Raw genomic sequence first — 17,793 nt, 5'->3', positions numbered from 1 at the left:
TTAAACCTCTCCCAGCCTGTGCCAGCATTCAGCCTATCTCGGCATTCAGTGGGCAAGAAGCAGGAATGCAACCGGGACAGTTTGCCGATCCATCACAGGGCCCACACACCTGTCACTCACACATTCATACCTATGGGTAATTTAGAGTCTCCAATCACCCTCCTGCATGTTTTGGACTGTACCCGGCAGAAACCCACAAGTACACAGGGAGAACATGCAAACCCCACACAGAAAGGCCCCCTTCTTGCTGTCAGATGACAGTGCTAGTCACTGCACTACCATGGTGAATCAATTACAGGCTTCTTAAGAAACATAAAACTCTTCAGTTTAGATCAAAGTCTGTTTAAGGACAGCCAGTTCATGAAAAGATCACTTCCCATTTAAACATCCTTTCTGTGATATTTCTATTTATAAAATTTGGATTGGACTTTTTACGCAATTTATTTATTTTATTTGACAGACAGTATAGACAACATAATCTGTAAATTGCATTCTATTTTATGCACAGTCATTAATAAATTAAATTACATTAAAACATACATGTTAATATGAAACTCAACTTAAAACAAATGTCTTAAAGAATGAGGATAAGCTTGTGTTACGAAACATTATCAAGGAATTGTTTCAAGAGCTAACAGTAGATGGCAGCATCAAATTACCAAATGCAGGTCCCTGCACTCCAAGCATTGCATAAACAGTATTAATCACACAGACTTGCTAGCACATCTTAATATCATCATCAGTTAAACAAGAAGAACCACAACAGTCATTACCAGACGAAGCACGCAATATCATCAAATAGATTATAAATTCAGTGATGAGAGTGGAAGAAACATCGGAGAGAAGCTTTGTTTTGTTCGGACTGATTGATGAACAGCCGCCAGGCAGTTGCAGTAATAAACACAGAGAATTAACTCCATTTTAATGTGTAACTCCACTGCCATAAAATTGTAGGCTGTTTTAAGATTTTCATTTGCTTTCTGAGGTAAAAAAGAGAAGTGGGCGGAGGCCAGAGCAACTGTAATGATGACCTTCATGTGGGGAAAGGGGTAAAGCAAGAAATCATGTTATACTTGTACTCTGGCTAGTGTAAGCAGAGCTTTAGTTATGTAACTTTCCGTGTATTAGGCCTGTTTTAGGCATTAAGCCTGCTAACAGCTCTACTTCCACATTACCCCCCCCCCCCCCCCCCCCCCCCCAAATGCACATGCACATCTATCTCACATATTCACACGCACATACACAAGATAACCACATCAAGTAATCAAACACACATGCATTCTCAGACTCTAAGACTAATAACTGCTGGCACAGAACGCACATGCAACCTATATGGAGATCTGAGTTCTTTAGCTTTTCAGTATATTAGCTTGACTGTAGATTCTGTGATGAATCATGTTCATATCCAACATCATTAAAAAATATATATGATATTACTAAATCAAAAAAGTATTACCCAACATACCTGAAATAAATGAGTGCTGTTGAAGGGGAGGTCAGCAAATTTGTACTTAAGCAGTCATTAAAAATATTTAATGCTGTTGCACCATCTGATCTAGGAGTTCCACAGAGGGGGCGGGTGCGTTATTGATTGTGGACAAACAGGAGTTTAAACAAATTCTGCACAGTAGGCTACCCAGACCTAAGATGCATTAGCAGACAGGAGTAGGTTTTAATCTGCAGCAAGGTCACCCTGAGCCTGCAGCCTATAGCTTCTACAGCAGCCTGAGCCATTCTGATCCTCTACATTCGACTGCCATGATAAAGGCTTCCCTTAAATAACAGCCTGCCTCCTGCTTTTAAGAGAAAGCCATTCAGTACTGCCTTGGGTCCTGCTCATTCATTCTTCCTCGTTCCGTGTAGCGTGACTGACCTATCCACGACCAGGCACCACAAAGCCTGACACGCATGCACGCACGCAAACACCCAGAAAGACGCACGCTCGCTCGCACGCACACCCTCACACGACTCCACCGCGGTCCACATGCATTCGCATCTCAATAAGGCGGCTAGCTCCGGGGTTCTCATCGTCCGTGACCAATATCAGGGGTGAACGAATGATGCGGAATAGACGATCAAGTGGAACACCCGCACGGCCCGCGGGTCTTCACTAATGACTAAAAAGAAAGAATGTGAACATGCCGACGCTAATGTGACGACAGCGCGTTTTGCGGTTCTACGTGCGATGAATTCCCCTGAGGCCACTCACAAAAGCCATTCTGCAGTGCACAATGCTATCTTAATGGGCCCGATACGGGACTGAATGCGAAAAGGGCCGAGGTTTATGGCACTACGTGCCGGAGCAGCTGAATTTAAATTCACAGGAATGGGCTTCCTTCATACGTGGTTCTGTGATTCGTAAAATCTTCGAGATTGTATTTGGGGAAGACGGTATTTATGCCGTTAATGTTTGAAAGCAAGACTTATGAGCTGCCGTGTACACTAAGTTTATTCTGTCCCAGAGACACACATGGTGAAGACAGACTTTATCTTTAATTGTAGCCTGCATTTTTATCGCAATTTGAAGTCGCATTGTTTCAAAATGTATGTTTTTAAAGTGCAAGATCAAATCAATAAGTTAAGTTTGTGGCAAGAAGTCCATAGATGCCATCTTTTTACCGACCGTTGAACAACTACCGTAAATGCCCAATGTGCAACAAGATCAAATATAAAACAGAAAGCCTTAGGAGTTTAATGGTGTGATGAATATGAAGACTGAATTGAAACGCATTTTACCAACCGCATCTTTACCATCCATTTTGAGGAGGCAAACATCCCTTTGTTTAACAAATCTTGCTCAGTGTACGCTCGTCATCCCTCACCAATAAAGTCCTACATATGTTCGTATCCTCAAGTCTGAACAAAGATGATTTTTTTCATATAATTCTCAAGGGTATGTTTTGGGTTGAGGAAATTGATCCTGGGCCAGTTAGGTTAGCAGAAAGGACACAGAGGAATTAACTGCCGGACTATAAACAAGAGGAACAAGGAAATAGAGACAAACATCTATTGTTTTCGAGGGCAAAAACCGGCAAGTAAGAATATCAACGGCATTATGCCGGAGCAATGGGAATCCCCCAACAGCACAAGGAAATAAGGATCTGATCACCTATTCGAATTATGAGGTGATCATGCTTCACAAGGTTTCGCGAATCCCTTAAAATAAAACCCTGCAAATCATTGACTAAAATGAATTAAATGAAAAGGCATTGCTCTCCGCAGTGAAAATTGAGCGACCGGGTTAAAGCTGGTCAGTCTTTGTTTGTGTAATACGACGGGTTCCTCCTGCTGAGATTCATACCCCTCCCAACTCTGCCCTGCAGGACTCCTGAGAACAGCATGTTGAAGGTGGAAGGTGGGGGGGGGGGGGGGGGGGGGGGTACTTCTCCTTATGTGTTGTGTAACAGGCGATGCCCTGTCCTCTGTCAGGATTAGCCTTGCTTAAGGACAATGCTGGCAACAATGCAGAGATTCTATACAGGGGACTTGTCATGGGACACATACAGTAGGGCTGGATTCATTCGATATTGGTCCTTAACATTGATTTACAGATAAATGGAAGAGGGTTTTTTTTCTTCACAGTTTGTGAAGTACGGCTACTGAAATTAACTCGCCAAACTGTGTTTGTGAAAAACACGTGTGTTTGAAAGTAAAAAGAAAACTGTGGAGTCTATCCCAGTAATAGACTATGAGAGGCACAAGGATCCTTTATGAAAAGGTGTCAAAAGACTAATTAACAATGTGTGTGTGTGGGTGTACGTGTTTTTGCGTGTGCATGTGCATGCATGTGTGTTCTGTACACCACAAATATACCATGTCCCTGACCATGACTAGGAGAGGCATGATGTTGTGTACTGTTCTGGGGTAAACACCTCTCTAATTCCACTTTATTCTCAATGATTAATCTTTTAGAAGATTAACAATAGTCTCCAAGAATTCTGTGAAATTATCACGGATTAATCTTTCAGAAGATTAACAATAGTCTCAGAGCCCTTCTCGTTTTCCTGCTGTCTGAATGTGCACTAGGTCCACTCCGCTGACCCTTAAGGGCACACATTTCACACTGAAATCCTGAAATGTCTTTCGGTTCCACAGCTTGTGGTTCATTGGCTTCCCTTCACTGGTTCAGTGTGTAAGCCTGAGGTATGAAAAATCACAGCTAAGTGACACTGGCAGGACAACACAGAATCTGTGCTGTTACGGGCCAGCACTGAGAAACTACAGCAAACAACAAATCTGAACGTGCTGTCATTGACCATACCTTCATGCTTTTAACAACGCGTAAGTGTTATGACATGCTCAGTTGGCTACCTTAAATAGTAACTAGTACACTAAAAAAAACGGTATGCTTTCTTAAAAATGTTCTTTTTAAATGTAGTCAGACATGTTTAAAGGTAAAAATTCAACAGAGAGGAAGTCTTTTTTTTTTTTTTTGCTTATATTTGCTGTTTTCATTTTCACAAAACAAGTACAAGGGGGAGAAAAAAAGCCTTTCAAATGAACCTGAGGTATTTTGCATCAAGCAGCCTAAGGTATCTGAATTTCCTTTTAAAAAGTTTCTAGATTCATCCATTTTTATATACGTTGCTATGTACAAGATATTATTATTATGAATAATAATAATAATAATAATAATAATAATAATGAACATCAATAACATCAACTATAATCATCAGGACAGCCTGCATCTTGTCATTACATAGGTTTTAAATAATAACAATATTTTAAAAATATTCAGAGGAAAGAGAAAAGTCTCACACAGAAAAGAAAACACAGTCAATCCAGGTCTGAATTTACAGTAGCACAAAGGGGTCGAAGGTCACAATGGAGAAGAGCTACCAAAGTAAAAGTTAAAATGTGGCCACCGCAAGGTGCTCAATTACCACTCATGTTTGCGCAAACAAACATTTCCTCGTGATTTTTTTATTCCTTCTGAGAGGAAGAGGATGCGAAAGAGAGCGAGAGAAAGGGACAGCGGGACCTATGTTGTGCTAATGTGTTCAGATTACCCAGCAATGGGCTTGGCTCACTGAAGATCCCCTGAGATCACCAAACTTCACTGTAGCTTCTGTTCCTGGGAGGTGCAGTGTAGGGTGCATGGTGTAAGGGAGCTTACTTTGCCTCTCCAGTGGCTCACACAGGGCAAGGCATTGTGGGAAGGAATATGATGTAAGTACTGCAGAGAGATGTACCCAGATTTCTTTTCCCAGTTTTAATGCCATATTCCTTTTAGTCCTGGAGTCTCAGAAACAAGGTCTCAGTTCCCGCTGTGTAAATGAGCGTCTATGGTCACAGCTTTCGGACTGAACTGTGTACACCCCTTGTACCTGAGATCGCCCCTAAGCTCTTTGAAAAGCCTGTGACGTGTCAACACGTCGGTGCCCAATCGGAACTAATGACTGCATTCGTTTACATGGCTAGTTTACTTCTGGTCTGGCACCCCTACAGTATATCAATACACCACTACCTCAACACTACACTAATAACCATGCATAACCCAAGGAAGTGCTTGCTTTGTGACTCCTACCGTTTCACCCTGTTGAGCTTAAAGTTAATAAAAACACAGGGATTCAAATTAAAGAGTGAGAACAATCCCAAATCCCTGTGATCTCTCCCCATTGTCTCAAAAGCTGTAAACACAATACAAAATAATGGTATCGTAGCATTTTTGTCATCTCTGCTTCTTTAGTTGAACAACGCTCAGCAGAAAATTCTAGAAGGGCAGAGATGCACGGTTAAAACCTGCATTTGGGAAATCATTTAGGCTAACGAGGGGCTGGAGGAAGCAGCTGTACCATGGGGGTGCGCTAGCTCGCGTCAGGCTTTGGGAACATCTGTGAGCGGTGGATTCACTTTGTTTTTAAAAACCAGGAGGAAGGTGCACCAACTGTCAGATGAACATATTTATAGGCGAAGAAGAGGAAAAATGAAAACAGGAGAGAAACACCTTGTATTGCTTGCCGTTGTGTATCACGTGTGTGCATGTTTGTGTTTTATAAATACCATACAGTAAAACTAAAAAGAAATCCACAAACATTTATATTATTTCTCATTGCCAGAATGAACAGATAAAATAAATTAAAAATATAATGGAGAAAAACATTTGAAATTGCAGTAAAATTCTTAATGCACGTACATATAAAGCTTAGTGCTGTTTGGACGCAGCCTGTGTGTCTGTCCTTCAGTCTGTTTGACAGTCAGCGGTTCTGAGCATGCTCAGTGCGCGCTTCGAGTCGGAGAAACCTTGAGAACAACGCAGCGCCCGTCACAGAGCACATCTGCAGCATCTGGAACCTCACACAGGCGTGACATCGTTAACACTGGGAGGTGCACTGTGGGTAAAACAGTCACATTTGCTCATTCGGAACTCATGTGCAGTCTCTGTGTCCATTGCGTTGGGTGCTGTGGTTCAGCATGTCTCTTTCATAGTTCATGTACGCGAGGATAAAGGGAGTAGAGATTCCCTCACTAAGAATATTGCATCTGTTCAGTACCAGAACGTATCATCACTGAGGGCAGGGCAGAGTCAGAGTCACATCAGGCCCCGGGCGGCCGAGTCCGTCACACCGCCACATGACAGGAAGCTGACGGAACCGCGCCACCGAAACTCAAACCGCAACGCAGCGCGCTTCCTGATGGGGGCGCTCTCGCCGTGCATCGTTTCGCAGCCAGAGCCGTCCCACGAGTCCGCTTCGCTCTTTCTGCGGGTCACCGCGCTGGAGACGCACAGGAAACGAGCTCCTCCTCCTTCCCACCCAGACCCCGCCCACCCTCCCCGGAGTGGGCCGGAGCGTCAGGACACCTCGATGATCTCCATGCTGCCGGAGAAGCTGGACTGCTTGCCGATCTTGCCCAGCTCCTCGCGGGAGCGCGACTCCGACATGCCCTCCTCGAACTCCATCTGGCAGCTGCGCCGGTTGAACTGTTTATCGGCGGCCCCGCCCCCGCCGGGCGCGTCCTCGTGCCAGCTGCCCCGCCCGTCCCGCCGCTCCTGGGGCTTCTCCCGCAGCCGCACGCCCTCGCGGCCGCCCGCCCGCCCGCCGCAGCCGAACGCCACGTAGGCGGGGCCGGACCCGAAGCGCACCGCCCCCCCCGCCGCCGGGGGACGGGTCCACGCCGAAGAACCAGGGCGCCTCCCCCGTGGGCGTGCCGGGGGTGGAGGCCTGCGCCGGGTCCCTGTGCTTGGTCCAGACGGCGCCCGTGCCCACGCCCACGCCCACGCCGGGCAGCGCCAGCAGGAGAGAGGCCTTCAGGTTATCGTCCAGGCTGGGGCTCTTGCGCATGACCCCGCCCCCGTCCCCGCCCCCGGTGCCCCCGCGGCCCAGGCTGAGGCCGAGCGGGTGGGTGGGGGAGCTGCCCGCGCTGCCCGCGGGCTTCCCTTTCCGCCGCTGCCGCGCTCGCGTCTCCCCCAGCGAGCCGGGCGACTCCGCCAGGCACGGGCTCTCTCCCGCCGGGGGGCGCTGCCAGGCCTCCGGGCTGTCCAGCTTGCACAGCTTGGGCACGTCCTCCGAGTCCTGGTCGGCGGGGGTGACGGCCAGGGCGGGCGGGGCCAGGGGGCAGCCGGCGGGGGCGTAGGCCGAGCGGATGTCCAGGGAGAAGGAGCGCTTGAGCCGGTTGGTGTCCTGGATGCGCTCGGCGGACAGGTGCAGGCCGCTGAGGCCCTGCTGCAGCGACGTGGGCGAGGCCGGCTTTAGCTCCGCCTCCTGTACCTCCGGGTCCCGCAGGGCGTGGCCGCTTCCCTGGGCGGGGCTGGTGCTGGTATCCTGGGCCTTAGGCTCCGCCTCCTCCTCCTCGTGCCACTCGGTCGGGGGCCTCGCCCCGCCCCCCGCAGACAGGGCCTTCCTCAGACGCAGGCCCTTCTCAAACTCCAGCAGCTGGCCCAGGAAGTTGAAGTTGGGAGAAATGGAGGGTCGGCGGTCCTTCACAAACCTGGGGAGAGACACACACGAGTCTCAGAACCGCTGCTTCTTCAACTGGCACGTCAGGCCTTGGCAATTCATACAGAGGTGATCGCTAGCTGGCTTCATTGCTAACTGATATCCTCTACTTACTTAGAAAAGGCAGCTTTTGCATGAGTAACTTCAAATACAGGAAGTTGAAACTTCTGAGCTAAATGTAAATTAAAAATGTTATCAATGTCATGCAAAAGCCTTACGGACTTATCAACACAGCATTACAGTAATTGGACAAATGCGAGTTTTTAAATGACACTGGCAATACGACCATATGCATCTTAAATCATTCGTCTCAGCTGAATGTACGACCGAAGCTCATTGGTCGTCATTGCTCACCTGTAGGCGTCGTCTGACGACAGGCCCATGGTCTTCATGATGTAAGCGATGGCGATGGTGGCCGAGCGCGATATTCCCGCCAGGCAGTGCACGATGACTCGGCAGTTCGACACCTTGGCCTTGTCTGGAAGGGAGGGGTACAGAGCGTTAGCATGCAGGAACACACGTCCTGACACAAAGGACAAGCAGGACCAACGGCTCGCTTTGACCTCCTAAGGTCAAATCTCCACTGTGGTCTACAGAACGGCCACACAGGAGCCGGCTAAGCGGCCCTCTGGGGCGTGGCTAACGCGCGCCTCCTCACCGATGAAGTCGTTGGTCTTCTCCAGCCAGGGCAGCAGCTTCTCGCAGTAGTTGTCGTTGACGGGAATGCGCATGAAGTGGCTCTCGCAGATGAAGTCGGGCTTGGGGCAGGTGTTGCTGGCGTTCAGCACGTAGGTGATGCCGCTCTGCGCCATCAGGTCCTGGGTTCCAGAGAGAGAGAGAGGGAGGGAGAGAGAGAGAGAGAGAGAGAGAGGAACGTAATGAGTCAGAGTCCTTGTGTGAGAACGTGAGAATGCCTGATGACGAGAGCGGGTCATCGGGCAAGCTGCTTTAGCTGCTGTCAAGAGTGCATCAAGCGCTGCGTCAAGCCTGGGCTTGACCACCCCCAGGGTATCTGGCCTGCTACATGACCTGGCGCGCTGTTCCACGCAATTATCTGCGTTAAATAAACACTTCAGTACGTCAGCGCGACATGTACGATTCATCTGTGTGCCCTTGTTCAGCCCAAAACGTCTATCCTAACCTGAAACTCAACCTGAAAACTGGACTGCAGTTCACTGTGTTAAACCCTTTAGAAATGTGTAAACCGTTACCAAATCCCTCATTAGACTGTTAAAGAGCTCTCCATGCGCACTGTTACCACTGGAAACAACACGGAGACGAACTGCAGACACTTTTATTTTGAAACAGGCACAGCCCCCAGTCAGGCTGTGAGGACCACCCCAGCGTTCAGAGGCGATGAACGCGACGCAAGGGGAGACGGCGTGGGGCTTATCTGATCCAGGTCGGCCCCCAGGTATTTGTTCGGGGGGGGGGGGGGGGGGGGGGGGGGGGGGGGGGGGGGGGGGGGGGGTGGCGGGTTGCGATGACACGGCGATAAAATGCTTAACGCGGCAGCCTGTTGTCACCTTAACGGGGCTGGCATTCCGAGCGGCCTCAGATCAAAGGCGCCGCCCCCGCCGCGGTATGCGCGCTATGCTCCCCCGGTGATCTCGCCGAATTCCGCGCGCGCTCGCGGCGTCTCTACCTGCCAGCCGCCGGGTGCGCCGACGCAGGCAGAGAGGCACCCGCCGAAAACCGGGAACGAGCCCTCCTGAGCATCCTGCTCACCTGGCAGGCACGGCGCAGCCTCACGCTGGATAAATACACCGTAATGCCCCCCCCCGCCCCCCCGGTTTGGTTTCAGAAGAAAAGCAACGCTGTGCCATTAACACGTCGACACCTGGGAGAACACCCACGTGCCCCGTTCCACCCGGCTCGGTAAAAATGTGTTAGGAAGCAATATTGGTCTAATTCAGTAACAATGGCTGGGCAGAGTCCAAAAAGCACAATTAATACGGTGCCACACAAGGAGAGGAGAGGAGAGGGGAAACGGGGGGAGAGAGAGAGAGAGGGAGGAAAAACAGCCTCTCTGGCTCGAGCCAGCGTCTGGTGGTTTGCCTGCTGCCTCCACCGGTGATGCCTTGTTTTAAGAGCTTCCAGATCATCCCTACCGAATGGATGCAGTCACTTTTTCCACACCAGCACCCGTAAGGCCAGTAATTACACTTTTGCCAGAAGCTCAGATGTGCAGGGCACTTTGCAGAAACCGCAACCTCTCCTGTCCCAGAAAGCTCAGGAGGACGAGGGACACACTAGGGGGGCGTAAAACACAGCGCTGAGAAGGGAGAGCAGAGCCTTTGGGTGCGTCAGTGTAAAAGCTGAATCAGCAACTGCGTCAGTTTGGTTCCTCTGTTTTAATATGGAGTACTGCCAAGCGCAGTCTACATAGCTGCAGCCTGGACTGACTCCTGCGCAATCTGCGCAGTTTAAGTAGCCTGGATTGACTCCTGCGCAGTCTGCGCAGTTTAAGTAGCCTGGACTGACTCCTGCGCAATCTGCGCAGTTTAAGTAGCCTGGACTGACTCCTGCGCTGTCTACGCTGCGGCAGCCTAGACTGACTCCTGCGCAGTCTGCGCAGCTGCGGCCGGGGCATCGTCCGCGCTCTCACCTTGTTCAGCACGTCCTTCTGGGAGCCCAGGTAGAGGTGGGGCAGGATGCGGGTGGGGCCCACGTTGGCCACGGGCAGGCAGGGCTGGGAGAGGCTCATGGGAAGGATGGTGGCCGGCTTGCCCTCACACAGGCCTGGGAAACAGGAAGAGAAGGCCGCAAACCCCCCTGTGGAGCAAACAGAGGCAGCGTGCTGTCAGTTACTGAGGAGAGGGGACGCTTCAGTCTAAGCACACAAACACTCCGCTAGTGATCTAACACACAAACACTCACTAAACTGAGCATTAACACAAACCCTCCTCGCTCAACACAAACACACAAACAAGTGTCTCAACATTTTAACCATGGTCTAACAGGCACCGAACAAACAATAAGATCCTGCTCACAACCAAGAAGACTTTTTCTTTTTCTTTTTCTGATAAGTAGTTCTGCCTTTCAAATCCCACTGCGAGTACATTTTTTGCAACAGGACAAACTGTCACCTTGTAATCTCAGGGAGACTGTGATGACCATTATACCGTGTGACAAGGAGAGGCACCGCCAGTAAAGTCTCTGAAGCCACAGCCAGCTGATTAAATCCAGCCAACTTTATTTATAAAGCACATTTAGAAACAGCTGACGCTGGCCAGAGTGCTGTAGCACTTCAGTAAATGATTAGCGTTCGCGGCGCGTCTCTCAGGTGTAATGTGTGCTAAAAACAGCTCAGGGAACGCAGGGCCCGTGAGAGTAGAGATTCAGACACGCTGGACTGGACTGCGCCGCTCTCCACAGAAAGGGAAATCCTGCTGATTCAAACCTGCGCAGGACCTCACCGCCCGTCCCCAGAGGACTGCGGCGCGGCGCTAAGCCGATAACATCCTGCCCGCGCCGTCCGAAACACAACAGGCCCCGATGTGATTCGCCCACAGTTTAAACTCCGCCCTCTCGCTCAGGCCAGGAGCAGCGGTTAGGAGCAGCGGTCAGGAGCAGCCAGAGCCTTAAGATCAGAGTGGCGGCAGAAATACCTGGCCCTGCAGTAGCGCATTTTGAGAATGAACGTGAAAAGCAGCAGGGAGCTGTGAAAAGGGAGCGCTGGCCCTTTAAAAGGGAGCGGATCTGGTTACAGGCTGTTTCTCTGGGTCTGTTTCCTGCATGACCTCATCTCCTCTCCTGGACAATTGCATCAGGGAGAGAACATGAGGCAGGACACAGGTGCAGCAGTTCTGCAGAGTCCCCCCCGCACACACACACGCGCACACACTCACACACACACACACACGACCATGCACAGGCACACGCACACACAGGCACGCACGTACACACATACACGCATACACACATTCACAAACACTCAGACACATGCACACACTGGTGCAAACACACACCACACACACACACGCTCGCGCACACACAGACGCGCGCACGCACACACTCGCGCACAATCACACACAGTCACACACGTACACCCACACATGCTCACATATGCTCACACACATGCACGCACACGCGCACGCGCACACATATCAGATGCTAATGCAAAGAACATATGAAATACGACGCATCAGTTCTGAAATTTCTCTAAATTAAAAAAAAAAAAAAATAAGACCAAGTGACCTGGGTTTCCAGGGATAACGTCCAGGAAAACACAGGCAAATCAGATCCTTTCAGACCCTAATCTCCCATCAGCCTCTCAGATCTGGGACACATTAGCCCCGCTGCCAAGTGAGGCAGGCCATTGGAGCGATGACATCATGGCGGATTACAGCCCAACCTCGGGCCGCGCGTCCCAGAGACGCAGAGAAAAGAGCGGGGCCCGGGCCTGAATAGAGCCGCAGAGAAACAGAGAGCAGGCCGCCCGGGTGAATACAATCAGCCAGGGATGAAAGACACGAGCAGTGAGGGCCAAATACGAATGCATGAGCTAAGAGAGGCAGAAAGAGAGATAAAAAGAAGGACTAAAAGAAAGAAAGAGGAATGAAGATAAAGAAAGCAGAAAAACAGAAAAGGCATTTTATGCGCCGTGGTTCAGTCAGCGTGTCGCTCTGTGCACCTGCCTGACCCCACCCCCCCCCCCATCGCCCCCCCCCCCCTCCCCTGCCCTCTGCCCTTCTGTCTGCCTCCAGCTGTCCCCATCAGACACCCCCTATGCCTTCCCTACCCCCCTCCCCCCCCACCACACCCGAAATTTACTGGCCCATCTGAGAGAAGACGCCCCGGCTTGGCTGGCTCCAGCATACGAGCCTCATCACTGGGGCACGCGTATCACCCGCTGCCCAGGCTTCGGCCTGCACCCGCGGAGAGCGCATCTGCTGCAGGCGTCAGTTCAGCAACAGTTCAAGCGTTAAACCAGCATGCAAATTAAAGCTAGCGCACCTCAGTGTTCAGCCTTGCGGAAACACATACAGTATAAGGCATAAAGCTTTAGTTTAGCCTAGCCTTGCTGAAACACAAACAGTAAGTGGTATAAATGCTTTCATTTGGCCTAGCCTAGCCTAGCCTTGCTGAAACACACATAGTAATGTGGAATAAATGCTTTCATTTAGCAGATTCCTCACAGATTCTTCTCATCATGTCAAGATGGGACTGTGTGATAGCAGCTGTGGTTGGGTGTAATGAGGACATGGGTTTGGCGGGGCAGGTGTTGGGCTCAGAGAAACGCCCTGTGAGGTAATGGCTTAAGACAGCGCACTCTGTCATCAGCGACTCCAGAGAGCCTGTGAATCAGACAAAGAGGAGACTGCCCCTGTGGATTAACCAGTCAGTCTGTGTCATGAGTGATGGTAAGGCCTCGCTCCCCAGGCCCCGAGCAGGCCGTGCTACTCTCAGAGGAACAGACAGGTAACTGTCAGCTGCTCCGGGCGTCTGCGGGACTACAGACCGCGGCGAGCGCTGAGGATCTGACGCGCTTCCACCGCCCGGCCTGCGGCGTGCGCTGCCAGTTAACGCGCGTCGCCACGGGGGCCACAGACGCGTTGCGACGGGTTCTAGAAACGGGCTTTGGATGGACAGGCTCCCCTGTAACTGCCTGCTTTTCTTGCATGCCGGCCCTTTAAGCAGAGAGTGAAAGGCTGTCTGTTTCTATCTATTAATGGCAGCGGCCAGGCGGGATGACATCATCTCTCCGCAGGCAAACAGGCAGGCGGGCGGGCAGGGTCCCGCCTGTCAGTCACGGCAGAGGGGCCGTCCTTCTGCAGCTCTGCCCTCCTGTTCAGCAGCTGCTCGCTACCTTAGCACAAACACATGCTGACGCCCTGTCAAAGTTCACCCACCATATGGAGCCATACCCCCACCCCTCTATTCCACCCCAATGCCTCCCTACCCTCCCTTGCTCACACCCTCCCCCCCCCCCCCCCCCCCCCCCCCCCCCCCAAAGTCACCCCCATTCAGCAGCATGGCCCAGTGACATCATCGCCTGGGAGGGTCCGTTGTCATGCCGATGTGAGCGTTAATCCCGGCCTGGGGAGTTTCTGGGGCTTTCACTCAATTAGCCACAGCATGGGCCGCTGTTCCCTGCCACCGTCGTTCTTTAATGGTGATATCACATCCTCTGGGGGCGGCCCCCGGGGAGGGCTGAGAAAATGATACCCTTCCCCCGGTGGGTCCTGGACAGCCCGGCCCCTCCTGTCTCCCAGCCATTCATCAGAGACAAGCCACAAACAAAAAAATATATACAAAAATAAACTAAGATTCTTAGATTTTCTTTGACCCGACTTGAGAACAGCACATTTTCCTATGTATATAAAAAAAAAATGGCGCTTACATTTTTGTGGTCAGAAAAAATCCCTGTTTGCCCAAGACCACACTGTCCCTTTAATTGGAGGAGAAAGCCACATATGTGAGGACAGAAAGGAGGGGTTGTGCTCTGCGGAATGAAGTCATCGTATATAAATGCCCCCACAAGCCTCCTGGGTTTGCTCCGTGCCGTGGCTATATACAGAACAAGAGCCGTCCAGGCCTCGTTTCAACCCATGCTGCCGCGAGGGCATGAATTATTACCAACGGCAGCTACTAAATCTGGGCCTGCTGTCGTCACAGAGGCCTGAGGGAGCGGGGTCGTCCATTACCGGCCTGGCCCACGTCATAAAGGGCAGCAAGTGTCACTCCGCGCACGGATCCGTGGACACACTGAAACTCCCTCTAATGAATCGAGGCAGATGACTGCGAGTGAATGGCCGCCATTGATGGAGCTTTTTACGCTACGCGCAGGAAACGGCGCCCATTAGCCCCGCCGAGCTCGGGGCTCTCCGCGCTTCCGCCGGCAGCGCGGCCGCTCCCGGACAATGGGGTCTCAGTCGCCGCGTCACGTAAGCGCCACGTTCGCCGTCGCCATGGAAACGAGAGAGGACAGCGCTGCCACTTCCCTCCGCAGGGAAACGCAGTCACTCCAGAAAAACACAACAGCAGAGCACGGGCAGACACACAAACACGCAAACACACACTCGCACGGAGCCACACGCCAGCACGTGCGCACACAACCCTGCACACTCTCGTAAACACACACTGAGGAAAAAGCGCTATAAACAAACATCGGCTAGCAATGGAAGAATCGGTGCACAGAATCACCCTCACCTGCACACATCCTCTAAACACACACACACACACACAAGCACAGGCGCGTGCACACACACGCGCGCACACACCTCCCTCTCGTTAGCAGCCGCCCCAGACAAAGTGCGCGTGCGTGAGGCCGTGCCGCTGCCCCGTCTGAAAGGGAAAGCCCGGTGTTTTCGAGCGGCGAACCCCAGTGGCGTTGCTAAGCTCCGGTCGCATCGCTAAGCTCCGGTCGCGTCGCGTGAGCCGCTCTGACTCCCGCCCATCGCCGCGGCGGCTCCTCGGAGCGGCTTTAACGAGCGGGTCTAACGAGCCCTGCCAGGCGGGGGCGAGCCCCGAGACCTTCCGCCGCGGGGAAGCCCTGCTCAGACCCGCCGTGCTGCAGCAGCGCGCCCGTCCCTCGGATTAGGAGCCCCCCCCTCCCCCCGTACCTCTGGAAAAGAGGGCACTGTGCCACCAAAGGCAGAACTCTTTTTTCCAGCCCTTATGTAATCGCTTGTTCTGCACTCCTCCTCCTCCTCCCTCCTTCCTTTCCAACCCTCCCTCCGCGTCCCCTCAGTCTTTCGCCGCTGCCAGAAAAAAATTGAAAGGGAAAAGAGAGAGAGAGAGAGAGAGAGAGAGAGAGAGAGAGAGAGAGAGAGAGAGAGAGAGAGAGAGAGAGAGAGAGAGAGAGGTTGAGCGGATGAATGGCGGAGTTCAGGCACGGCGGCGTAGCGGCAGGAGGAGGCGGGGCTAACGCTCATTAATGCACCACATCGCTCCGGCCGGCCCTCCCTCAGCGACCAATCAGCACCCGCGCCACTTCATCAACGCCCGCTAATGCGGCAGGCACGTCCCGCACCGCCAACACTCCCCCGGGGGGACACTGGCACCTCTGTCATACCCTGCCAGCCACCCGCATGCCCAATACACCCACCCACCACCACCAGCTTACCCTACCTCTATGAAATCTCACCATGGAAGAACAGAAGTGAGAGGAAAACGTGTGATGATAAGCTATGCTAGGCTAGGCTATGCTAGGCTAAGCTACCTGTACACTATGGTAGGCTATTGCTATGATTCCTATTATTCTATTGTTGTCATTGACAGTTGAACGGCAGAAAAGTTAAATCTATTTACTAATCTAGTAAAACTTCAGGGCACCAAATCTAATTCTATCTGAGAGGATGATCTTAAAACATTTCCTCTTTGCGCCCACCCATGTGCAGCCAGGATTTGCATGTGATGCAAGGGCTGTCCCGCTATCACCGGTTTAGTAACAGAGCCCCCCCCCCCTTTCTCTGCCTCTCTCTCTCTCTTTTTCCTGAGTCTTGCCAATGTGTAGCCTTTCAAAACCACTGCAGACACTGCCTTTGAGAGAAGGGGTGGTGGGGGGGGGGTGTATAATCACGGTTTTCACCCCCCCCCCCCCCCCCCCCCCCACCAGACCCCTGTGCCATTGATCAGGCTGAATGACTGCCACTGCACCCCTGCACCCCTCCCTTGGGCTGGGAGGGGCGGGTATTACGGTCTCCCCCTGCACTGATTAGCATGGCCGTTCCAGCACACACACACACACACACACACACCACTGCATCACCACACACAGCCAGCAGAGCCACACACCACAGCCTCTTACTGAACACGCATCTCATATGGCTCCTCATCCCAACGCTGAATCACACCTACTGCACCCGAAACGGAGAGGCCTCAGCCGCATGTGCGATCTGATTGGCCGCCCTCCTGCAGGCTCATGCGGTCCTGTTGGCAGGTAGCTCGACTCCCGGGTGGCGCTGTCTGGAAATAGATCCGCGCTCTTACAGCAGCTGCTAATTTTACGCACCCACGTCAAAATCTCAGCACCTTTTTTTTTCCCCCCTCCAGGACGGACGGGGAGCGAAGGGGCTGACTCCTGGAGCGCGGGCGCTCCTCTGCAGACGTGCGGATGCCTGGCGAGGCGGCGGCACGGCGGGGTTCCTCTCAAGCCCAGCGGCCCCGATACTCTCCCCTCCCCAAAACTGCACACACACAGCCACAACACCAATGCCGATGCACAACAACAATGCCAATGCTGAGCCGAGCGAACCTAACGTGGAGCAATCTCCCCCGCTTCTCCACCTGCTTCCTCAGCTACAGCCCCTGAGACAGGTGGAGACGGGAGGGCTGGGCTGGGTGTATACCTCTCTCTCACAGGGTGCCCCTCTGCTCCACTCCTGCAGTGATGCAGAATCAAACAGCAGTATATCACAGCCACAGCCCCTTAGCACCGTCCCACAGGATGTGTGTCACAGTGAGCAGGGCTCTGTCCCTCTCCACCACGCTGCTACACCGACCCCAGAACTAGAGAAAACACCCTCACACACACACACACAAACACACACACACACACACACACACACACACACACACACACACTCACAAACACATACACAAACACACACACACACACACACACACACACACACACACACACACACACACAAACACACACACACACAAACACACACACACACACACAAACATATACAAACACACATACACAACACACACACACAAACACACACACACACACACACACACTCACACACACACACACACAAACATATACAAACACACATACACAAACACACACACACAAACACACACACACACACACACACACACACACACACACAAACACACACACACACACACACACACACACACACACACAAATATACACAAACACTCACACGTGCGC

General features: G+C 52.0%; 1 protein-coding gene across 1 annotated transcript in view; it reads right to left on the bottom strand.

Annotated features, from left to right (window-relative positions):
* Positions 1-4,357: 4,357 nt before the first annotated feature.
* The window catches only part of dusp8a (dual specificity phosphatase 8a), a 54,571-nt gene continuing 41,135 nt past the window's right edge, over positions 4,358-17,793 (bottom strand). Inside the window, 5 exon segments of the mRNA XM_035419005.1 lie at positions 4,358-7,082; positions 7,084-7,929; positions 8,292-8,415; positions 8,596-8,755; positions 10,546-10,712. Coding sequence (XP_035274896.1) covers positions 6,794-7,082; positions 7,084-7,929; positions 8,292-8,415; positions 8,596-8,755; positions 10,546-10,712 — 1,586 coding nt within the window. The 3' untranslated portion in view covers positions 4,358-6,793.

This window comes from Anguilla anguilla, chromosome 5, assembly GCF_013347855.1.
Source record: "Anguilla anguilla isolate fAngAng1 chromosome 5, fAngAng1.pri, whole genome shotgun sequence".
In the NCBI taxonomy this organism is placed as follows: Eukaryota; Metazoa; Chordata; class Actinopteri; order Anguilliformes; family Anguillidae; genus Anguilla; species Anguilla anguilla.
This window is presented reverse-complemented; position numbering and strand designations above follow the sequence as displayed.